The following is a 26,041-nucleotide window of genomic DNA, read 5'->3' as shown; positions in this document are numbered from 1 at the left end:
TTTGAAGGTCTTCACAGCCACCCTAAGTTTCATAGATTAGTTAAATGTTCCAGACTTTTCTAACTTCAGTGGTATGACGACATTCTCACGTTTGTCAGAGGTGCTAATACATACTTGATTACAACTTTTAATTAAAGTGTGCTTGTGTATGTGTGTATGTGAGTGAGACAGGCAGAGTAAAAGTGTGTGATCTGTGTGACCTTTAAAAGCGCGACTCCAGCTGGATTGTCATCAAGCTGTCTCTGAAGTGATGCTGACACCTCACCCGCCAACTCCGTTTTACTGTTGTGTGTTTGTGACTCTGTTCTAGTGTGTCAGTGCTTAAATTGGTATTGAGGCAGAAATGGAGTGACAGAAATGAGGAGGAATGGGATGGTGGATCAATGTACAGTGCTTCATGAGATGAATCCTTTATGCTGGCTGCTACTCTGACATATACCCTTCACATAATCTCCATAAGCATTTCTATATTTAGCTTGGCAAACCATCACAGAGTGTGGCTTCTTTTTGCAGTCCTCTTTCCCATATATATTAGAGCTAGTGCCCTAATTGATGTAGTTTTCATGTGAACTGCTGTAGGAGTTACTTCAGATACTTTCCATAGTTACTTATACTTTAATGAGGCTATTTTTAACCGTGGTCTTTAACCTCCCCAGACATACTCTGACCTCATGTTTAAAAACCTAGCGTCATTTGAACAGCTGTACTTGCTTCAAGTTTGAGTGAAGCTAGAGGCTACATCACCTCAAATGACCTGTACCAATAGGATGTATTACTCTTGATGAAAAGCCCCGAGATCTTGTCAGAAATTATGTAACATCTTGGCTTGTGATCAAAAGACCAAGGAACACAGAAGACAATGAAGAGGAGGACAGAAGTTGGTGAGGACCAATGTCATGCCGCAGGCAGAACAAAATGCCTTAGGCTGATTTAATGAATGGAGAAAGACTCTGGCAACAAAGCTCCAGGAAGTTGTCATTTGTCCTAAAAGAAGAAAACTCACTCAAAGTAGGCCTGCCACTGTGGATGAAGACAGAGGAGGTTGAACATGTCTGAAATAGGAGGCATTTTGCACATTGTTCTCTAAGGACACCAAGTTTGGCTGCACCTTCGAACGAGCCAGCTGAGTGCTTTCTGCTTATCATAATCAGGCTTGAACCTCTGTAACGGATGCATTGCAAAGGGATTGGGTTTAATGCACTTGGCTCTCATCAAATATTCATGAAATGCAGGTCTTCGTAATGATTGACGACCCAATGATTACATGAAATAGACTGTGACTGGTTATAGACCCTATAAGTCAGACAAGACAGAGAATGCACAGCAAATAACGAGGAAAGATATACTCATGAACTTTAAAAGTCTTAGTTGCTTTTTTCTTTTTTTCTCTGTTGGAGTTTTATATTAAGAGAATCTGAATAAACTGACCTTCAGGAGACGCTAAGACCTCGGGCAGATACACAGACATGATACTTTATTGGTAAGACCCCACCAATATCAATCATTAATCTCAGCTATTTTAGAGTTTTTTTTTTTTTTTTTATTATTGCACCTTTTATCAGGGCACATGCTGGGTATCAATACCACACCATACAATAAGGTACTTCAGATTCTTATTTGAGCAAAATATCAATTTGTGTGATCTGATAAAGTCAAACTGATACTAGTCATGCTGGTGGGGCAGTGGTTTTCAAAAGAACGGTGCAAGGAAAATCGCACATCAGTGCAAGTGCTGTAGTTCCCAATGCCCAGGAGTGATTTCTACATTTAATTTTGAGGGTTATGCTTTCACTTTCACTTAAAGTTGAAAAAAACAAAATGTGTTATTTTACTAGAGCATTACATGTGCAGGACTGATCTTTTTCCTTTGCAAATATAATGTATATAATATTAATTATGACCTTGTATAGTAGTGAGTACACGTTGTATACATTGTAAATCAGATAGATATGCTATTTACTCCTGTTTGAGCAACATTTGCTAAAGGCTTCAGTGACCTGGAAATTACAAAGCCCTTTAAAAAATTAACTATATATTAGTGACCAGTTTTTAAAAAGCTATGCCTACATTATGAACGAATGGGTTTGGAGCTGTGTGCCATACAAGGTAGGAAGGTCACAGGGTACTGAGAAATGGACTAATAATTAGTGGTTTTGGTCTTTTCATGGTATTTTCTGAAAGGAAGAAAGCTAAAAGAATAAAGCCTTGCCCTTTAAAGTTAGCATGTTGCATATTTGTGTCCTGTTGGCATTCATAGTTGGATTGGACTGCATTGGGGGCTTCTTTCTATGTGGAACGAACTGTAATTTCAACACAGTGTTCTCATGGTCGTGGTGTCGTTTGTGCAGCAGATTAAAATGGCATGTGTTACCTTGTGCAGAGTGAAAGTACTGACATGACAATGACATGGGAAGGGAAATAAGATAACATCTGTATGAATGTGTGTTTGACATAATATTTTTGGTTGTGAATTATGGGAGTGTTCCAGCAGTAGGACGACAGTGAATTATTGGTGGAAGTGCTGTGCCAGTTAAAATCTGTTAAGGAGTAAGGGGTAGGAGGATGAGAGCGGCATGCTAATGAAGCTGCCACTGTTTCTTGCCATGGATGACTCACCCTCAATATGGGGGCGCCAACATCTACTGTGTGGGTAGCAGCACATACGCAAATACACATACACATGTGTGTCTTGACATAGATGCAGATGAGGAAGAATCACAAATGTGGATGATTTAAAAGTCTCTGAAAGTGAGTTCAGCCAGAACAGTATGTCCCTGATATGACTGTGCCTCAAAAAGTAATTCATGCTATGTTCCAACAGGTTTCTAGGGCAGGTCACTCTCTTGGCTGCTCTCTTACTGATTGTCAGATTCTGGAATATGAAAAGTTAATAGCCGACTAGCATCTTTTCTTTGAATTTGTGTATTTTTCTTTTGTCTGCTGGTTTTCAAACTTAAAAGAAACTTGCCAGAGTTGTATCACTCATTTGGCTCATACAAAACTCTACTAATAATTTTCACCTGCTTTCTCTTTCTCTTTCTTTTTGACACACTCACACACCCCTGGAGATGACAGTTACCATCTGTGGAGTTGTTATTGCCTTTTACTGCAGCCTACATGTTGATTTCATGAAGTGCTGAGAAATAGCTGACGGCTATCTATTTTGCATAAAGTATGAAAGACCAGCCACGTGTTTTGGGCTTTTTTGTAGCATGTCTTTTTTAGGTATTGGAGCTACATATGCTTACTTTTTTGACTACAAATAAATGCTTACAGCCCCAGCAATTCTTCTAATATAGTCAGTTCCAAAGATAAAGATAATCTCTGCTGATCTGAGCCAGATGAAGGTCTGTTTTGTTTTGTTTTTTGACATTGTGTTTCCACAGACCACAGTGCTATAGGTATGAAAACACTGTAAACAATCCGTCTCATGCTTTGTATGTCTGCCTGTATACAGCAGCTCTAACACTGCACAGAGCATTTTCAGCTGTATCAGGCTGGTGATAAAAATGTTAGGCATTGAATGTTAGAGAAGGTGCAGGGTCTCCAGTCAGAGCATTTGGAGATGCACAAGAAAGAAAAGCTTTGATTGCATCGGTAGTTTCTATCCCCACCTAATTGACTGTCCCCGGCACCGCATGTAATAAAACCTTGACACTTAGACAAAGCAGCCTCATGTCTGCTGAGACGTTTATGTATGTTATATACTTTTTAATAACTTTAGGAGTAGTTGTGGTTGTTGCAGGTCTGTTTACTAATTTATAAGTGTGCAGCTTTGGGGACTGGCATCAAACACACACATTTAAGACACATACAGTACATTACATACCCTCTCTGTGGGTTTTTGTGGACTGGTGAACAAATAAGCAGTTGCATAAGCCTGGGCAAACAGATAATCAAATATAATGTGAGATAATGTGGATAATCACAAATGATTTGGAACGTCCTTTATTATACTGTCTAGATAAGAAAGAAAAGATGTAATTAGTCTGTGAGTCATAGGATCGTTGAAATTATTTTGCTGTTATATATTTATAATCTGGTTTGGCAGCTTGGTCAGCACTGCTCTTCTTTCACAAAGATATAAGGAATTTGTCCTCTCAGTGAGATGACACAAAATAGCAGTGAACAGGTTTTAGACCTTTGTGCTTTGTCTGAAACAACATCGTTGTTCATTCATTACTAGTTAAATAGTTTTCTTTATAAAAAGTAGAAAGTAAATTTAGCTGTTTTAAAGAAATGAAACTCCAGCCAGATAAAGCACATTATTTTGAGGTGTTTTCAGTGACAAATATTCTGTGTGACATATTACATTTGAGTGAGACACTCCAATATAATGGCAAACAATATGTACACAACTCGTGTAGTGTTTTTGTATACAAAAACATTGAATAGTGTCTGAAATCCCTTATTCACACACTTTTTGAGTGTCCACAAATCTGACACATCCTGCAGTGACTGGCCAATTGTGTCCAATTCAGAAGGTAGGTGGGTTTTGAACTTCTCTCTAGCACTCCTTTTCATTTTTGACATACAGTAAACACTACTGCTGTTACCTTTGTAACTAGTGCAACACTATGAAGTGGTTATTTCCATATTTAAATGGTTACTGCATCTTCCCCCTTGCTAATAGTAGAAATTATACCCCTCATCTTTGAGTGCAGCCATTATAGACTGTATATATTATAATTTATATTTATTATGTACTATGTTAGAAAATGCTGAAAATACTCTAACACTTGCCTGTAGTCCAAGATAATGTCTTCAATTATTTTATTTTATTTTATTTTTTTGTTACCAAGTCCAGTCCAAAATTTAAAAATATCATAGGCTATACATGAATGGCATCCAGTATTACAATGCTGCAACTTCTGACCTTGTTATTGATCAGCCCTGTCATGATCATTTATAAAGTCCCTTCCCAGTGAATTCAGGGTCAAGACCCATTTTCTGACTTGAGTATCACATGCCCCATTGGAGCTATTAAAAAGAGCTTGCTCTCTCACTTCGTCTGCCCTTTGAGGACAGAGAAGTAACCTTCAGAAACTAATTTATACTCCTCTAAAAATCGTTTTCCTCAAACTCACACAATGAGGCAGCTGTCGGCTGCTTTCCATTTCTCTCTGCTGTTATTTCAAAATTTCTTGTAAATGACTTCCTTTCACAGCAGTTCCATTTTATTCAAATGGCACTGTCCCCAAGTAAATCAGTTTTGCTTACTAATATTTCATATTCCGTCACCTCTGTCTCCCACTGCCTCCTCCAGCAGATGAACCGGTAAATTGAATCTAAGAGAATCTTTGTTGTTAATATTTGACAATGGTAATGCCATTTTCAGGTGTGAATACTCAAGTGAGAAATAATCTTCTACTTCTGTACTTCAGAGGTTTCCATTTTGGATTGAAATTCAGATGAGAAGCAAAAAAAAAGACAAAATGGAGTCAAATACAAACTCTTCTCAGCAAATATTATGCACTACAATCCTCCACAAAAATGTATTGCCTGCACTTTCTGTGGTGTTTTTCTTTACAAGATAAGATATGTTTTCCACTAGCGTTATCTGTGACTTTCTGGCAAGCACTTTATCCCCAACACAGATTTCAAAGGAATATGGTCATTTTTCCTCCTCGAGATTGCAGACATATTAGAAATGTGGGTTTTGCGGTTTGAGGAAAAATTCTGTTGAGCCCTCAAGGCCGTATTGACATAAAATTGGGTTTGGCTTGCTCCTGATGCACAGCACAGCCATGAAAGTAGCCCTCACAGATAACAGTGATTTGCTGGGTTTGATACATTTTCTCTGTTAGTTCTTTTTTCCAACAGGAAATGGATGGTTAAGCAAAATGTTTAGTTTCCCCTTTAAAACGCCCACACTAGGGTGACTCTTCTAATTGGAAGACAAAAAACCCACCACCAGCTCTTCTCTTACAATGCGCTGCTTTTGTTTACTCTGTTAACAAAGCTCTAAAACAAACTGCCTCTAAAAACATGCAAATTAGTCTTGTCCTGCCTCCCTCTTTCTTTTCCTTTAATGATACAAACAGCGTTTAGGCAACTTAGCTCCAAAGGGATTTCACTCTTTCTAACTGACATGTACAGTATGACAGCTGAAAGCACCATGTTGATTGGTTATGGGCGAAGCAATTCAGAGCAACATCTAGGGGAATATCACAAATATGGACATACAGTGGTGTGAAAAAGTGTTGGCCCCCTTCCTGATTTCTTATTTTTGTGCATGTTTGCCACACTTCAATGTTTCAGATCATCAAACAAATTTAAATATTAGTCACAGATAACACAAGTAAACACATCATGCAGTTTTTAAATGAAGGTTTTTATTATTAAGGGAAAACTAAATCCAAAACTACATGACCCTGTAGCAACACTTTTTCACACAGGGCCATGTAGTTTTGGATTTAGTTTTCCCTTAATAATAAAAACCTTCATTTAAAAACTGCATGATGTGTTTACTTGTGTTATCTGTGACTAATATTTAAATTTGTTTGATGATCTGAAACATTGAAGTGTGAGAAACATGCAAAAAAATAAGAAATCAGGAAGGGGGCCAACACTTTTTCACACCACTGTAAAAGCAAGAGCGAACAAGCTTATGTATGTGTGTGAAGGAGAAAGACACACCCACGTGGTGCCGGTGATCTCATCACTCAGAAAACTCTCTCTTCTGTGACTCTGGAAATAGAGTATAATTTAACTTGGGGGCCATTTCATTGTTCCCTTTAAGCTTCTTAGCTCTAAAATATTCATATTTCAGGCGAGGGAAGAAAATCTGTGATGGCAGCAGACAGAGGTGAGAGGAAGAAGAAAGAGGATAGCGAGCAATAGAGGTAGAGAGAAAGAGAAACTGACAGAGTGAGAAAAAAGAACGATGAAATAAATGAAAAAGTCGGGAGTGAGATGATGCAGAGAACAGGAAGCAGCGCTTTTAACTGATGTTCTGGTATAAACAACTTTCTCTCTGTCTTTCTTTTATTTGCTCTCTGAAGCGCTTCATGGCAGACATGTCCAACAAAAGACAAAGCCATTTCCTCAGCACTGTGGTGCAAAAGGCAGACAGAGAGCAGAGAAAAACACACAATCATAATGATAATCTGGATGCTACTGAAAAATGATTTACAGACATACTGTCACGCTTCCACTGTTAGCTTACATTTGGCAAACGATTTTTATTAGGTGGGTTAATTGAAAGACAATATAATGTTTTGCCTAGAAAAATATACGTAGCTAATAAACCAGTTATATGATTTGACATAAAATCAAGTAAGAAAACGCAGAACTTTATTTGTCCAATGCATATTTTTGTGCCCCAGCCGCTCTATTTATACATCATAAAATGAGTATATATACATAGTGCTCATATACTATGCTGTGGCTTAGTATTCACTCAGTATTTCACTTGATTGTGTTGGAGATTTAATTTTAGATTTCTAGATTGAAGCTGCAATATGTCTAATCAGTCCAATTCACTTCAGGTAGACTCCAGTCAGACTAATATCAAGGATAATTAAAGTAAATAGGATGCAAGTAACCACAATTTAGAGTGCTACAGCAACGCGCCTGAAATGTTTGTAAAGAGATTTTTGACTTTTAACAAATTTGCAAGGAAAAAAAAAAAAATCTAAAACCACGTTTTCATTATGTTTTCAGCATGTGTTAAACAGTATTGATTAATGGGCAAAATGGCAACTTTATCAATTTAACATAAAATCTACAACACAGTCAAGCATGCACAGAGGGTTCCTTAAAAAATGTGCAGCTTTATAAAATACAGTAAAATGAGATCAATCAAAAAGGTGAAACTTACGTTACAGTATTTGAGTCACACGATTACTGTGTAAAAACTACGGAAAACTGCATCTGTGTTACTGCACTACTGTATGTTAGAAAACCAACAAAACCTGAATGTTTATTTTTAGCACAATAATTTGTCAGCACATTTTTCTTTTTTTAACTTGCAGCCACTCACCTTAACGTATGGTACACGCACACGGAGATTTAACATATTGTACAGTATGTTTTTATTTTTTTATCACTATCTTTGGCAATCAGTAATTACTGTGCTGGTGACGGTGCATGCATGTTGAATGCAGTTGAGTCAGAAATTTAAACGTATAAAGACACTGTCCTGTGAAGATAGCTACATCTGATGATCGCTAACTGAACGGAGCCTTAGCCTGTGTGATCCAGCTGAGACATTATGTTCCACTTCCAAAACCGTTGATCAGATTTAAAACAGACTGTAGATAGAGCATTGCATTAATGAGTCACTATTTCCTCTTACAGGTAAATAAAATCCCAAGGCCTTCTAAGTATTAATTATGAAAACTACACATATCAACTCTGCCCTAAGGTATTACACAGTAACCACGGTGATATTTCTTGCCACCCAATACAGCAAAATGGATGAGAGGAGAGGTTTGACTCAAGTTATTTTCTAGAAGGAAATGGAGAAAGGAGGGAATCACTTGAGGTTATGATGAGAACCCTAATCTTTCATCCACTTCACCAAAAGATAAATATGATACACTGCTGAGCACATATCTGCCATTGCTTGTAAGTGAGAGAATGAACGCAGATAACAAGAAGAGGGTAGATAGTAAACAAGCAGACAGAGAGGGATGGAGTCAGCTAGTGCAGAGATGTAATATGAGGAGAGCAGCAGCAAGTGGTGGTGTATGTGGGCTGTACAGTAGCCACACAGGCTGCGCTGCTGCTGCCATTCCTGTTCCTGCTGTTTTAAAAGGAAAAACCCAAAGCTGAATTGATATGCTAATTTGATGGAGAAGGAGTGGGTGGATATGGAGAAGGCTTTAAGCAGTGAGAAAGAGAGAAAGAACAAATGATAAGAAACAAGGTTGAAAAAAGGGAGAGTGGGAGTAAGATATGTGGCGGAGAGAGGGCAAAAAGTGGAGTGAAACAAATGGGAAGGAGTGGGACGAGAGGCAAGCTCAGTGTGGCTTTGCACTTAGGGGTTAGATAATATACAGTCAATCACTGAACAGTTGCCAGTTTGGGTAATTGTTTTACATTCGACTGCATTTTCTCTACCAGGCGCTATACGTTAGGCTGACATGGGGATTTGTATGAGCGGTTAAATTGGCGGTACGATGTAGGGCTTGATATTGTTGGTAAATTCTTCGCTGCTGCTGCTATGAGCCATGAGATTTCAGTACCAAAATCAAAACAACACTGTTTTAATAGTTTACTTTGAGAAATACACACATTATTTATTTACGGCACTTGTGCATTTGGGGGCAGCAGAAAAAGCTGTAAACTCAACACTGACTTCATCTTGTGAAATTTCTTTATTGTGAACTTGTGGGCAAGCACTTGCCAGTTTGCCACCTAGCAGAAATGAAACCACGAAATACTGTAGGAGTTGTGTTTCTGGCCACATGATGAATGTGCTGTAAGTCCAGTCGTCACACTGGTTTTGTGTTTTGTAAGCCATGAAAGATGACACTGCATCCTTATAGCTGTATGAGAGACATCCCCTGAGATGCATCTTCCATGTTCTTTGCAACATCATTTGACTAATTGTAATAGAGTCTGCTCCACATGATATAAAACATCAATATGCATTTAAACAGCCTCCTCTTTGGAAAGTCTTTCCATCAAATTTTAGACCTGCTCCTGTTCTGCCACAAGGGTTTCCTTGACATCAGCCACTGGCGACATTTGGCATTTGAGTTCATCCCAGATGTGTTTGGTAGGGATTGGACTTTTTGTGTGGTAACTCTTTTCTACTCTACATTCTCTCTCAAAAGCAACCTGGACCAGAGGGTACACTAAGGGCAGTTGTCATCCAGGAAAGGAGGCTCCATGTTGGGGTTCATAATGGCTGGTGTTTCCTAGAAAAACCCCAGGTGGTGGTCCTGGAGCCCCTAGCCCCGGGGACCAAGGGCACAGCAGACAGCACTTCCAAAGAGAGCACCCTGATCAAGGACAGGTAAGCAGTGAAAACCTCTGTTTATAGTGGAGATGGTACTGGGCTACAGAAGATGGTGGAGCACAATGCTGTTGTACAACAAAATCCACAAATGTGCAAACATATTTTCTGCAGTGCATATTTTTATGGTATGTCATCATCTTCTCCAGGAGCAAATGATTGAAGGTTCATCCAGTAAAGTCAGCAAAAACTATTGAAAAAGTTGCAATGATTGTCATTTGTGTATAATATTGGCTGTAAGACGTCTGGAAAAGTGAAACATGCAGACTTGTATCTTCTTCTTCCCTGGTGTCCATTTTCTTCATATCTTACTTTCCTAGAACTAAAGTATATACAGATTACACATTCTGCCATCCTCATCACATTTGAACTCACTCCAGCACTCCATAATGCTGCCACAAGGGTGCTTGATTGGTTTTTAGATACAGTTGCTTTAGCCTTTGATAAAGACTAAAGTGAATTGGAGTAAGTTTTACTGCTCCTTCATAAAGACTGCAGTTGCTTCCATATAGGCCATGATGAGTTCCTATCAGGTTTGTGTGCATTAAACCTATTGTTTATCTATCAGAAGATAATGTATCAATGTATATAATATTCTAGCCTTCACACTAACTACGTCAACTGGGTTGTATGAGGACTGAAGGCTTTTTGGTGCACCATGTTAGAAAACACTTTTCACCACATCAGCAATTAAAGGACGAAAGGCGTTCATTCAGAGTTCAGAGACTCAGTAGGTCATGGCTGCCTCTATGAGAAGAGACCTGCTCCCTATGTAGATTTAAACGGCTCATTCTAAGATTACAAAAATGCAGCAGCTGTTTTTTTTCCATTAATTACACACTAATCCCAATATATTTATGAATACTATATTCCATTTCTGCTAATAGATTGCTCTAAATATTACACACTCAATCTGTAAATCTGTTTGTCAAAAGTGTAGGGCAGCACAAAGCTATACATACAAATTACCTCTAATCCAAATACAAGCAGCTAAGTGGCTAAGAAGCAGATAGCTGTAGACATAATATGAAAAAAGCAATAGCACCCAATAGCAACAACACACACAGTCATACTTGGATCTTGTAGGAACAAAGTATGTTCTTATTTTGTTTGTGACTTTGTAACGTTGCTCAAGGTGTGAATGCTGTGTTGAGGCTAAGTACTCCTATGTCCTAACCCTAACCCCAGCCTCATAATTTACACACTATCCCATGCCATGCAACTTCTATCCTCATAAAACAGTCTTGTAATGCATTCCAATGTGTGATAGTACTTCATAACAAACCAAGGGCATATGGCATATGCTGCGTCTGCCCTTGGTTTTTATTGAGACACCATGACACCCAGTGCTAACCTTGAGCATTATGCTGTTGTAAGGTCAGCAGCATCTGCTCCAGACTGGTTGTAAAACACTTTTGGACTCGGTGGTTTAGCATAAAAGATGTAGAACAAAGCTGGAGAATGCATCAAAACTGGAAACTGAACTTGATGAAGTTTGATGAGATTTTCACCCCTGCTCTATCTGCCAAAAAAATGATTCATTTAATTTGTATAGATGAGAAACATGCAGTTTCAGAAGATTGATGTTGAAGTACCGTTTTATTAAGGTCATTAATTAAGTTCAATCTTGTTATGTCAGTTTTGTAAATCATTCCGCACTGGCTTTCACAAATCATTGTCAGTATTCTCAAACAAAACTGTTTTGAGTGAGCAAAACTCTGACCGGCACAAGTAAACAAGAGCCAGCAGTTTCACTTAATGAGTTGTCTGGGTACATCAGTGAGCCACTGAGCAGAACTGCTTTGGGTTGAAAAAATGTTTGTGTCTTTTTCAGTGACATGGTGCAGGTGTATCATGCCTCTAAATTGAGCATTTTGTTCCTGAGCGGTTGTACAAATCCTGCCCCAACAGATACACGCTAACACTTTGCTCTACATAGATTAGTATATGCAAAACTCTCCAACGCCCGCTATGCAAAATATCACAAGAAATCATTCAAGTAGAGGTGTGATGCAGGTTATATTTCCTCATTCAAAATAGGATCATAATGATACAGTGAAGAATTGTTTAGGATTTTGGGATGCACTTGGCTGCTGTAACAAAAATAATGAGAGCTGGCATTTTAAAATGCTGGTATTCCGTAGTAAGTTATAATTTTGATATTTTTCGGTTATAAATTTATCTTGCCTTAATGATGTTCACCATGGGGGTGTGAGGAAATGTGTTTGTGCTGACAGGACTGTCTGCAAGATACCTAATTGGTTGAATGCATAATAGTGTGCTCATGCTGTCAGTAGCCATTGATAGCAGAAGCCACTGCATACACAGGATGTGTCTGTCAGTGTAAGGACATTTATTTAGGTTGTGTTATGATTAGGTGGGATATTTTGCACAGGTTCACGACATATTGATGCATAATAGGGTCTATCAAATAAAAATAAAATGGTAGAATATCCATTAATGAGAAAAGCATGAGAAAATGTGAACAGGCATGCAAAACCAGCACAATCACCAACAATCTATGTTCAGTTACTGTGTTATAGGAAAAACAACTTTTCATCATCATCATGCAAATATTGCTGTAAATGTTCTGCACCATTCAAATTTTGTTACGAGAAGAAAAACTTAGTGTAAAAGTGGCATCGAACAGTAACACCAGTGTAGACGCTAACTATGATGCTTGCCTTTTTTGAAAGCTGAAAACTTATGTAATGCCTGGTGCTTCCAGTCAGCAGAGAATATTCCATTCTCCAAAGAGCCCACGAAGTGAAAAAAATAAAAGGCCCCGCCTCGTGACACACCAGCGGTCCACAGTATGCTCCCGCTATGTTGTATGCAAACTGTGAATGACGAATACCAAGAGTGCTGTTCCACTGCTCACACAGGAAGCTTGTGCTTGCCAGGAAACATTTAACAACCAAGTGTAAATCCTTCAACACATTATTTTTTCCCTTTTATTAAAATATAAAAGTATTAAAAGTTGGTAGTGGACTTTCTACATTTTACTGAAACACTGACATTTTCTAGACTAATATCTTTACAGCTTGTAAGTCCTACAAAAATCTTTATATGTATCCCTTCATAGCTTCTTGCCTCCTGGTTTCCACTCTGTCAGTCCTTCATTAAGTGTGTTTTTGTGTGTGTGTGTGTTTTCATTCTCTCCTTAGCTCTGCGACATCATCCCCCTCTGAGGTGCTGTGCCTCCGCAGTAGCCTGGAGCTCAAGCTGGCCAATCATCACGGTTTGGCAATTGTCTTCCAGCTGGAATATGTCTTCTCTGCTCCGATAGGGCCAGAGACTATGGTAGGAGGGATACACAAACACATATACAGTCTAATCAGACTAATTCCTAACCCTAAACTTTACTTAATATTAATCCTAAACCCAGGATTTAGCCCAAAATCATGTGAAATGATGACTAACCTCAATGATGTTTTTCTTTACTCTAAAAGTTTTAAACTCAAACATGTAGACGGACACTTGGTCCAACTCTGCTGCTTGCTCTTCATTCTGCTTTTGTTCTCAGCAGGATGGATAGAAGGATCGAAGGATAAAACTAGACTATAAGGAACCAGAGGAGAACATATCTAATCATTGTGTTTTTACCTGGGCTGACACCTGGTTCTTACCCTCAGTTTTTATCCACATATTTAGTCATGTTCATCTCTGCCTAAGTTTCTGGTTTCATTGACATGACCTCTACCCTCTCTATTAAAACTTCAAATAAAAGAAATGGTGTTAAGGACCAATGAAAAAAATCCACTTTCATAATATGCCAGATCTTACAGTGTGTCTTAGAGAATCCTGACTGATCTGATGGGAATTGGATTATTTCTAATACTGCTTTCTCTCAACTCACCTCTGTGCATAAGTTTGCCAAGTTTGAATCTTTGGCTGCAGTACATTATAAAGTGGTAATGATCAGTAAACTAAGGCTAGATGGTGTCTGAGGCAAATGTGCGATTTTTTTTTTGGTAGTGGGATATATACTTCTTTAACCAGAATTTGACTGGGCTGTAGGGTTCACAGTGTTGCCTGGGTGATAGGTGACATCGCTGACTGCAGCCTAGGGCATGACTCACTTTATTCCTACTAAGAACTAAGTGTGTAGATCTATAGTTCAGTCACTGCCATCGCTGAAATGCAGCTTTCATAGGGATATTTTTTCAGGTTTGTCAGCAGGCTCTCTCTTGCCATAATGTTGCCATACATCACAATGATTCCCATAGTGATATCGGTATTACCCCCAAAATCCAGTATCAGTCAGATCCCATTACAAATCCATCACGGGTGAGACGGGGGGAGTTTCATTTCACCACTGCAGTTTTTGATACCTGTCATCGAGGAATGCGTGAAGAAGAAGCTGAGCACAGTATTCGTACATTTCAGTAGCCAGATCCAGTCAGAGCTTTTCTTTAGGAATCTTTGTTTCCATTCAGTCAACTTTCATTTAGAGTTTATGTATATAAAATTATTAGAACTTTGATGTAATCCCTCGTCTTCCCAGGTTGGCAGTGAACAGTATCTCATGACTGTTTTGGACTGACATTTAAAGTTGACCGAGCTATAATGCTGATTTACCAATGCAATGGTTAGATATTAGGCTTGAATGAAAAATAGAATAATGGTCAATCACTAGGCTTCGTTGTTAGTAAGATGAATTCATAACATAAATACTCTGAGACATACCAGTAGGTTTTGTGTGATAATGTATGGTCTTTCACCATGTCAGACGTCTTTGCAGCCATGCTGCTGTGATTGTTTTCAATAACACTGGTAAACATATGAAGGAATACAATATATATATATATATATATGCATATATTTTTATAAAAAAAATTATATAGTTGAATCTTAATTTGAAGACCTGTCATGTCTTACCTCTGCCTATATGAATCACATAGTCCAGTAGTTGACACCTGTTGCAGACCAACATAGACAACACGTCCCCTCCAGTTTCAAGCTGCACCACTTAACAACTGCTCATAGCATGGAAAATAATAGAAAGACTGGGGTAATTATGTGTGTGGGTGAGCCTGCAACACTTAATACATGCCACAACTGGGCTCACATTGTGTTGTGTGTTCTCCTTTATACAATCAGGGGTCAGAGGATCACCAATTAAAAGCAGCAGAAAAACAACCAGCCATCATCACCGTCATCACGGTGCCACAGCACATTTGCATTTATGTATTAATTCACTCATTCTTACATCTGCAACCACTTGACGATCAGTCTGCTGTATATGGAGAGTTTTACCATGGATTAGAGTGATTATTTGACTGACTTGTTGACACATAATGGATATTGTTCAGGGAACAAACAGAAGAAGTCACAGTGCAGGCCATCAGGCTGAGCCAGTGTCTTAGCCGTTGTTCAGAACTTGATTCAGGTTTCAGTTACACTCAGCAAGTGTCTCTTCTGACAGCAAACTGCTACTTCATTGAGCTCTGCCCATCATCACATCTGTGTACTGCTGGTAAATCTTTATGGAAAGCAAGTGTGTCTGTGAGCTTATTGATTCTGCTAAGTAGCACAGCTAAGGTAATGCAGACTGTCCTTACAGCCTCTAATGTATGGAATTTACCTTTTGTCTGAACAGCACCTTTTTGGGACCATTGCACAGTGATTTTGACAGATGGCCTGAAATTTGAAGTCCTTGGTTTAAACCATATCTGAACAACTTATGTCCAGATTTTTCATTAAAATTTTCTGTGGAAGTTCATGTTCCCAAGAGAATGGAGCCTGTTGTTTTCCCATTGAAACAATATTTCTATTCATGTCAACATCTCATAGGCAGAACAGTTTACTCCCATTACCCTTAAACTTTGGACACGAGATATCTCTAAATCTAATAGCCAGTTTTTGAATTGTATTGAGAATATTCATGCTCCCATATGGATGCTTGCCTTTAGTGGAAACAGTCAGTTCAGGTAGAGAACCTCTATTATGGTTGACAGAACCATTGAAAGTGTCTGTTTACATGATCCTGGAATAGCTGGCCAAACACTGTTGTGTGTGTAAGCAAAAAAAGATCTTGTACTACACTCTACTTCACCACCTTCGCCTTGTTGGCCATGAATGTTGATGAGGTGAACGATATTTAGCAGTTGGAGAGTAATTTCTCTCTGTGTGGGAGTGGAGTGTTTATGTGCATATGTTATTTGTGAGCATTAATCCTGAGCCTGATCTGTCTTGGGTGTTGACTGATAATGGTATGATATGAAGCGCTGCTTCCTGAAAACAGCTGCAGCCATAACACATTAAATCTTATCCAGCCACCAACTGCATCTTGCAAAAAGACTCTTGGATTATCGGCTGACTGCTAAAACGTCAGTCTCTACATCTTTGGCTACCAAGGGGAGTGTGATGGGACAGTGTACGTCCCTGCACTGTGTCACAGCTGTCAGGGACGTGATGCTTTTGTGGAGTTATAGCTGTGTTGAAGTAAGGTGTGTCTTCAGGGCTGTACACTGTCAACAGTACTTCACACCACTTGACACCACTTGTGAACCACAAATCTGAAGGTTCATGTGTGTTTGCCACAACAACTGCCTCTTAGAACTCCACTTTTACTTAAACCTACAAAAATCAATGTTGCTTCCAACAGATTTTTTTTTATTGCCACTTGTAACTGTTCTACGAAATGCACTAGAGCCTTTGACTCCTGACATTGGTGTATTTTCTGATTCTACAGAACATGTCAATACTTTAAATATGATCGTTGACAGCAGTGTCTGAATACAGGTCTTGAAACTTGTTTGTAATGTGGAATTAGAGTATGTAAGGTAAGACTTTATTTACTGCAGTGTGGAGAAACAGCAGCCCAAGAAATAGACCAATAAACATACAGAAGAGGTTACCAAAGAGTAAAGCGTAACATAAGTAGAACTACAGCACACATCAAATTTACAAATATATATAAATATACAAGAAGCAGAGGAGAGCAAACAATACATGGAAAAAACAATGTTGTATTCTGTATACAGTACAGTGTCACTGTGGATGAACTTGTGTTAATGTGACAAATGTGTAAAGTTTTAACCAGTAGTGAAGTTAAGTCACAGGTGCTGAAGCAAAAAAAAAAAAATACATGGATAGATAGATAGATAGATAGATAGATAGATAGATAGATGGGTATTAATTTGTACCTAAAGTTAAAGCACTGAAGGAAGTAAAAACCAGCCTTTAAATGGATGTTTTGAAAGGTGTTTCAATTTAAGTGCATGCACCGAGTGAAGCTCAAGCACTGAAAGGAGTGCAAGTAATAATAATACAAATACTAATGGCTTTGCAGTCTGATGGCACACAAACAAGTCTATGTGTAGATTCACTCATATAATGAAGTACTAAACTTGTTCTAAGGCATTTTCTATGCTGCTCTGCAGCTGACTGCATGCACTGCCACTAGATGGTGCTGTGTAGTGCAACTTGAGGGAGCATCTCTGCGATAGGGCTGGATGCAGGCTGCATTACTGTTGTTCTTTCCTCTGATTAAATAGAATTATGTCTTTTGATGTATTCTGAGGGGGCTAAGGTGGATGAAGAGAGTAAAACAATTTTGTTGAAATCCCTTCTCTGTCAAAATATTACCACTGTAATACAGAGGCAATCATGCTGTGCCCTGAGACTGCCTACATGTCTTATCCTTGCTGTGTTGTAAAGCTAGTCTGATTCTCACTGGAAGACAAAGAACTAGGATAACCTCCTTTAAGAAAATTGCATTGCCCTCATTGCCTTTGGATATGAAGAAAGAAAATCTTGCAGTGTCGTCATTTGTCCTCTTTGGTATTTTTGATTTTCCTTGTGATTGGGTTGCTCTTTCTGTCTTGTGTCTCTGTGCTGCATACGGTCTCTCTCTCAGAGCGTTTGAGCAGACTTCTTTCATGCTGCTCAGCAGCAGTCAGAGGGAAAGAGATAACAATTTAAATGAAGGAGGCTGGGGAGAGAAGATGAACTGGGAATTTGTCTGATAGGCTGTTCTCAGAGGGTGTCTGGGGTTGATGAACTTCAAATAATCAACTTTTCTTGCAGTCAAATACACCATGTCCACTTCGTGCCTCTCCCTTTCTTCTTCTTGCTTTTCTTCCATTTTAGTTTCTCAGTCTTTTTTCCGTTCCTCATCATGGGCTCCATTGTATTACCCAGCATCCCTCTAAGTGCTTATGGTTGATGGGCTGCACACAGGGGAACTGTATCCTGCCATCTCCACTCCAGCCCCATTTTTCCACATCACTCTGCTGCCTATTGAAGAAGAGACCTGGAGAAGCTGTAGAAGAAAGCCAGGGTGAACATATGAGACTTGCAATTAGTTTCTCTGTTCACTGCTTTGCTCAGTAATTATGATGCCCCAAAATGTTAAGATGATGTTAGCCTTAATTCCCTGTATCTCCCACTATATAATTACTGTAATTACTTGTTTATGGACTGTATTGATTTGTGGTATGAAACATGGCATTAATTTGGCATGATAATTACATTTTTCCACATACAGATAGCTGAGAGACTTAGACTGTGTAGTAAAGTATGTTCCTTTTGACACGACTTCCTGTGTAGTGAAAAATCAAAACCACACAAAACAAAAACATAATTAGCTTTAACTTCAGTAATCCTATTCATGCAGGCAGTTTTCTTTTTTTAAGACATCAACCTCTGATATTTCTGATCAAACAACATATTTGTCTTTTTGTCTTTCTTGTATTCTTCATCACCTGGATCACCTCATTAGTTGATTTTCTTCTTCATTTAATAACAGCGTAGAACTGAGCCATCTTTCATGCAGACTTCAAGAGCATTGATACAAATCCTTGTAAACTAATTTGACCTTTACTGTCATTACATTACTGTCTCAGCTCCTTGACATACTCGTCCGTTTGAAAAGTGAAAAAATGGCAATGTCATAGCACCTCCTCCATTCATGTAAGAGCATGCCTTCCACAGTACATGATTTACTCACTCGAGAATACTTGGGTCATTGACAACTGACGCAAGGAGGCGACGGCTCGCCTAATTGTGGTCTGTCAGCACCAATTTAGCTCTGCTGTAACTTCAGCTGAGACATCTCTGCCTCACTCCTGCGTGCGGATCATGCTTTTTCTCAACCACTGTAGCCTGGCACTGCTGAGACGTGTAATACAGTTGCATATGGCTGAATGCGAGACATCTGCACTTATTGTTGCCCGTCTTCTTAAACTGAAAAGCACTATTTGATCATCAGCGGAGGAACAGGTTCAGGTGCTGATGGCCCACAGAGCTTTGTCCTTTTGCAGGAAACAATTTGTCGGGAGGCGTGACAGCTGCAATCATCCAAAACACTGACACAGGACTGCTTGGAGGTCACAGACTCAGAACGCTGGAAGCAAAGCAGATAGATGGATAGACAGTTGGGAAGGGAGGGACATGCAGCGGGGAGATACCTGGTTTCATGTTCTCCCTTATCACCGTTGTGTTTCTGACAGACGCAAATCACATCCTCAGAACTGTAATTGGTGATTCTCCAGAGCAGTTACACAACAGTAAACTTGTTTACTGAAAAGGATTTTGACAAGTGTTATGTACTGAAATGGGTTCTCCCTTAGAGCAACTGGGCCAGTGTACAACCAGTAATGAATGTGTCACCCACTTCATATTTTTCTGGTGGTCACCTTTGACCCTGACTGAGCTTAGTGAGTGGCACAGTCAATTACTGTGCATCTGAGGAAGTGTAACCATTAATGCATGACCTTTAAACATACTCACTGATTTGCCCTTTTCTAAGTTCTCATCCTGGTAAATTCAGTTTGGATCGGGTACCAGGTTTATTTATTTTATTTTATATATTTTGCATATGCAGCATTCCATCTCATAGAAAGACATGGTCGTCTGTAAGGAACGATGTCAGTCACATACAGAACACAATGTATTCATGAGTATTGTCTTATTTTCTTAGTGCCTGTGGTTTGATGTAGAACTACTAACCAAAAACATCTGTCAGCTGTCAGAGGGACGACAGAGAATCATTTCTATATAACTGAGACTGATGAGTGCAGTGGATACAGAACTAATGGAGACATTGCATTTTCACATGTTCTGACTTTCTACTGGATGAAGAGCTGCCAGCACATCCTGCTGCAGATATCAGGAACGTTTTCAAACAGCGGCTCAGGCTTTCATTGAACTCTGCTACATACTGAACATATTTAAAACGACTGATTATGATCGAATTGACTTTTTCTAAAGTAAAGTTTTATTTTCACTTAGCTGAATCATGACCAACTCTTTTACTGTAGGGTAAACCTGTTGTTTAGTACTATAAGTTAGTTAGCCTGGCATGCTAATGCTAACACATGCTAATGCTAACACAGAAATAGCAGAAATAGTCTACTGTTTAGTCTGTTCTTTGTGATCTTAGCCCAATGTGTGGAGAAATCAAAAGCTTAACAGGCCTGCCAAGCTGTCAGAGGTACATAATCTCAAACAGCTGAACTCACTCATACATCACCTCAGAATAAACAACAACAAAGCTAGATTTCATTTAAAAAATAAATACTAATTTACTATTTACATATTGATGTGTGTGATTTACAACCTGTGGTTCTGAATCATGCATGGGCATGCACTGTGTTAGGTGTTAGACAGGATTTTCATTAACTGAGATATAGATTACTCTCAAACTATCTCATTGTTTCTTGTTTTGTCTCATATGTCACCACCAGGGGATGGAAGATAAATAATGTGTGCTGCAGAAAGCAGTGACATGGCTAGCGGCTGAGTTTATTAAAGGTGTTGGAATACAGCCTCTCCTCTGTGCCACAGAGATTCTTGTTTAGATTTTAATTGGCTCACTGACAGGTACATGCTGTATAGATTGTTGTGTGTTTTTCCTGTGACCTCCCTTAAGTGGCTGTGTGCATTTTGCTTGTGTGTGTGTGTGTATGAGAGTATGCATTTTCACAGTTACTGTGGGCCTCTGCAGGCTTTAATGATGTTTGTTGAATGAAACGCATCTTGTGAAGCGCTCCCCAATCACATGCTCATTAAAATGCCCTCTTTACAATGACACCATCCACTGAACTTATGAACCCCTCCCTTGGCCTTAGTTTCCTTACATTACATGACATGTGAACACACACCTCATTTTCAAGGAACCAGTTATATTTTTGTTTGGATTTGATCTGAAATGTCATAGAAATGTTAATTAAATGTTAATCAAGCATCTTAAGCACAGGACTGTCATCAGGATTTGGAAGTGATATATTTAGCCAATTTGTGGCCTATTCTGGAGGTCGTTGTTCCCTGGAGGCCCCTTTCCCTTTTTCACAATAAGAAGAAAAGTCATGTATAAGGCAACAGAGGATACATGCCGCAGAGACAATATTTTGCACGCCTAATTAAAATGAATGTCAGCTCTCCCCCCACTGAGAAATGCATCAGTCTCCCCCTACAATAGGCCCAGAGTGAGTCTTACCCTGTCAGTGCCTGCCAGCAGTGCCATCCTTCTCCAGACGGATGCATTGCCCTGGCAGCTACAGAGGCAGTGGTGATGATGTTTGCACATGCAACGGTTGCCATGTGGATGGCCACCTCACACCGAGACTGTTTTCAATATAGAGGAACTTCAGCCCAGACGTGAGTGATTTCCTTTTAAAACTGCCGCTGCATAAAGTGGTTTCTGTCATTTTAGAGCCAGGCTGCCGGTTTAACCGTTTTAACTGTGCACTGTTCGACATACAGCACAGCACAACCAGTGCAGCAAAAGTGGAACTTATTTTATACTCTATTGAAAGCAAAATGTATTATTTATTATTTGATTTAGATGCTAATTTTTAAAGTAATAATAACAAACTTGAATTTCAATCAGCATCTAGTAGAACTACTGGTAATTCATGATTTATTATTGAACACCAAACAAAAGCAAAACCAAAGTTTTCATCTATTATTTTGTATATTTATTGAAATGTGCATTGACAAACTGGATATGATTTGTTAATTTAGTAGGGACATATTGTAGACGCAGGTTACTCTTTTTGAAGAAAATCTCTCTCTCTCTATTACACATATACAAACACTGACATCCAGGGTCACCAATTAACCTAACCCCAAACTGCATGTGTGTGGACTGTGGGAGGAAACCAGAGTACCTGGAGAAAACTGGCAGACACATAGAGAATATGCAAACTCCACACAGAAAGACACCAGGGGATGAACAGGATTCAAACCTGAAACCTCCTTGCTGTGAGGCGACGGTGCTAACCACACTGCTGTGCTACCCTGAAGTGCATCCCTAGTATCTTAAATGAACAAATTATCGAAGTAGTTTCTTGTACCAAAATGAATCTTTCAGTCTGTGGTAGCTTTCTCTAAATTGTAAAAACTCCAACCGTGATCCAAGTGGTGCACAATCAATAAGGTGGATATTTTGGTTATTGTTCTTTTTTTCTTAAAAAGAAGTAAGTACCAAATTTGGCAGCAGATGTAAAACATTTCACTGCAGTATAATCCTCATGTTTCAAGAATGTTCCCATTTTTACAGTCATAAGTGTTGAATCAGAGAAGAAATGATTTTTTAGTCTGTATGCAGTTTTACAATCACAGACATGCATATTGTGTCTGTATTAATGCTGGAGATTCTTTTAGAAGGAGAGCACCAACTACTGAGGAAAAAAATGAAAATTGGCTCGAGCAGTGAGCAGGCCTTTCATGAACATCTCCTTGAATTTTTATCATCAATGAAAGCTAGATCTGAGACTGAGCACAATTCTTCCCAAGCATTATTTTGGCCTTGTTGAGCTGAATAGTGCACAGGAGCCTGCTGGGTTCATTTGGGCTACTTGTGCAGATGGATGAAAATGTGAGTGGTTTAGTGCTCTTAGGTTAATGATCTCAGTGCATGTTCCCTCACTTCCTCCAGGGCTTCTCATTGTGGAGAATAAGTAGTGGGAGCTGTGGGCCGTTGCCTGTCACAGGGCCTTGGCTGAAATAATGACTTGAACAGCCCAACAGACTGTGGTAATAGTAATAACTGTCAGACTCCGTCTCCCATCAATGCTCACATCCCCCTAATTTAGGATTAATTCCTGCTGTACTCTAGAAATCCATGAGAAGCTGCACGTCTTGCCATTTTTTAAGCTTCTCCAAAACTATGTTCCTGCAAACTGTTTTATTTCAGCTTATCACAGACTTGTCTTTTTTTAATATTTGGGCCCATTAGGAAAATTTAAACATGCATAGCAATAGGAGCTCTGAATTGGTAGCTGCTTCTAAAAGTACGGGTGTTTTTACTTTCATGGTACATATTAGAAGCTTTTCAGACTTTCGTCAGTTGTGGTGGTGAATTGAATGGGATGTTTCTCTGCATCCGATTCTTCTCGTTTTCTGGGAAATGCAGTTACAGCTCTCATTGATGTGCAAAACTCTGCCACCTTTTCATAATTTCTCCCCCTTTTTTCCTCTTCTCAGTATCCCCCAAAAGTTTCATGATTACTTTTCTTGCTCCAGGTTACAGACATGAGATCTTTGTTTCCAGCCCATAGTATGTTTGAAACAGACACTCTTTTTTATTTGTGTGGAAATGCAGCAACATTATATTTTGCACTTCTAAACGAGGTTGATGGATTCTTCCCTTAGAAAACACTTTTCCAGTTGGAGCAATTATGTGTGCAATGACATAGCCTGTTATTGTTTTCAGTGTAACTTTATGAAAAAGTTTGCTGCCTCCTTGTTTTTGCCTTAGGCCACTGTTTTTATTTTTTCTTCCATGGTGCACTATTGAAACAAGTGCTCAGTTGTTCTCCTTGTGGATGTTAATGGCTATTATTTTAAATCTAACACACAAATCATCGGTGTAATCACACTTTGGGAAATTGGCTATAGGTCATTGTGCTGTGCATGCCTACCACTATGAGCAGTACCACATCAAACCTTTTTAAAAGCAACTTTTAATTCCAATGGAAAATTCACAGATTAACTCAGTTGTTCCCTACCCAAAATTGTGCTAGTGCAAAAAGTCATACTTTATTTCCACTGAAATATAATGTCATTGATTTGGTGTCTCCTAGCTGTCACCGGCAGGCCTTGCGATTGATTAGGACTCACTGAGTTACTGTGGTGCTCAGAATGAGTTGATATGTCGGCTCTGCGAGGCAGCTCTCTTCTCACTGGAGGCCTTTAACATATGCATTCATCAGCTACATAGAGTATGTACCTACCTCCACTACCACAATGTTATTAAACCACCTGCATGCTGGTGTAACTACTGTCATATAATCAAGGAACTGCATAAGGCCCTGCACAACTGAAGGGTGTCTTAGAGATTCCTTCAGTCCCATTGTTTTCCAGTCCAAGCTGTCGGGGCTCTACACGGTTCGTATGTTGATCACACCGTTGTGAAGCACCTTAAAACAAACACTGCTCCTGAAATTCATGAAAGTGATTCATGTTGCTACTTTAACTTTGTTTTAGCGCCTTTGTTAAGAGCTCAGAGTTCCAGTTTGTACAGATTTCTGTGAAGTTCGAGTTTTGAATATATAGTCATTCTCAGTTAGCTGATTTGAAGGTTGAAAAGACATTAGAAGAATTGAGTATTGTATAGATCAAAGTGTTTTCCAAGGCTGTCAGCGTCCCTGTGGAAGAGGCCTCTTATCAGTCCTTGTCTCTCTCCTTCTCTGAGAGCTCAGCCAACAGCTCGCAAACCATTCCTGCAATTGAATGCATTCACTGAATAATACAAGCAGTGAATGTTGGGTCATGTCCTAGACAATCATTTTGCTCTTTCACTCATGTTCTGTGGGAACGCAGACATGTTAGAGACAGAAAGTGCATGGAAAAAAACACGCATTGGATAAATTACCTTGCAATTTTTACTGGCTACTCCCTGCGCCATAAAATGATCTTTCTCTAGTTGGATCATTTGTACAAAATCATCACTTTGAAAATAGACTTTTTTGATTTAATGTTTCATATAAAACATGTTATTAATTTAACCCCATGAGATGGAAAACTAGGCAATGCCTCAAGGGGGAATATACTGCTATCTGTTTTATGGCTGCCATATATTTCTTGGGTTACAATTCAAAGAAAGAGCTGTTAATGTCTGTGCTGCTTGGGGATAAAATTATAGTCTGAAACAAACTCCTCCTTGAAAAGAATAGAATATTGATCTGCATCTAGGGCAGCTTGAAACATGTGAGGCTTTGGAAAGTTCTTTGTAGATGCTACACAATAGATATTTTGCTTATGTGTCAGCCACAGTACCAATCAATACTGTATATGACTGAACATCATTCATGTTTAGGGTCTTTGTTGCAGACAAGACCAATTGGAGACTGAAGACATCGTTAGAGGAAATGACAATTATATATTTTTTTATATACATTTTTTAAATATTTGCTTTTAGTTCATGTTAGAAAAAAAATTGTGATTTGACTGCTGTAAACCAGGGGGCTGACATGTCTTTAACCTTTACACCTTGAGTGCTCTCAGTTCCCACTGCAATGCACTATTAGTGGTAGTGCTCAAAATGTCAGCTCCATTAACGTATCTGAGCACTTAACTTTGGCTTTGTTAGGTAACAAGAAGGCAAAACTACTTTGCATAATGCATAATAATCTGACATTTTGAAACTACCCTCACCATAAGGACAGCATCGATTGTTTGTTCAAAAGCCTTAAATGATGCATGTTTTGGTTTAGCGGACCAGGACCTTTAGTGGCATAATGACTGTTATCTGACAGTCACAAAGGTGAACATAGCATGATGTTGTTACAGGCTAAAAAGTGCTTGAAATGGTCAACAAAGAACATTACATTTATACGTCTATATGTTTCATGCTTTCAGCCAGCCAACCAATTAGTGCCGCATGATTGTTTCTAATAGTCCTCTCATATTTGCATTATCAGGGAAGACCAGTAGTCCTTCCTAAAGTTGCCGAACACGATGTCATACCCACCTCTCTGGGGAAACTACTACTACAGCTCTGCCTGTGAACAACTGGATACCACTCTGAGCTGTCTAGTTTCTCTGGGGAATATAGAGCTGTGGCAGCTGAGGGAAAAAAGAATAAATGAATAAATAAACAATGTTGTTTCCATCTTCTGT

The 26,041-nt window shown here is 39.0% G+C and overlaps 1 protein-coding gene across 3 annotated transcripts in view; it reads left to right on the top strand.

The window, feature by feature from the left end:
- nphp4 (nephronophthisis 4) overlaps positions 1–26,041 on the top strand; it is a 116,836-nt gene that overhangs the window by 30,828 nt on the left and 59,967 nt on the right. For 2 of the 3 annotated variants that reach the window (XR_003297318.1, XM_026333407.1), the window contains exons 7-8: positions 9,786–9,967; positions 13,135–13,270. Coding sequence is in view for 2 of the 3 variants with exons in the window: in XM_026333407.1 (XP_026189192.1) it covers positions 9,786–9,967; positions 13,135–13,270 (318 nt within the window). In the remaining variant the exon portion in view is untranslated. The remainder of the gene's footprint in view (positions 1–9,785; positions 9,968–13,134; positions 13,271–26,041) is intronic. The other variant, XM_026333408.1, reaches the window with a different exon arrangement.

Source organism: Mastacembelus armatus, chromosome 7 (assembly GCF_900324485.2).
Source record: "Mastacembelus armatus chromosome 7, fMasArm1.2, whole genome shotgun sequence".
Classification (NCBI taxonomy): Eukaryota; Metazoa; Chordata; class Actinopteri; order Synbranchiformes; family Mastacembelidae; genus Mastacembelus; species Mastacembelus armatus.
The sequence above is the reverse complement of the archived record's forward strand: the minus strand, read 5'-3'. Positions and strand labels throughout refer to the sequence as shown.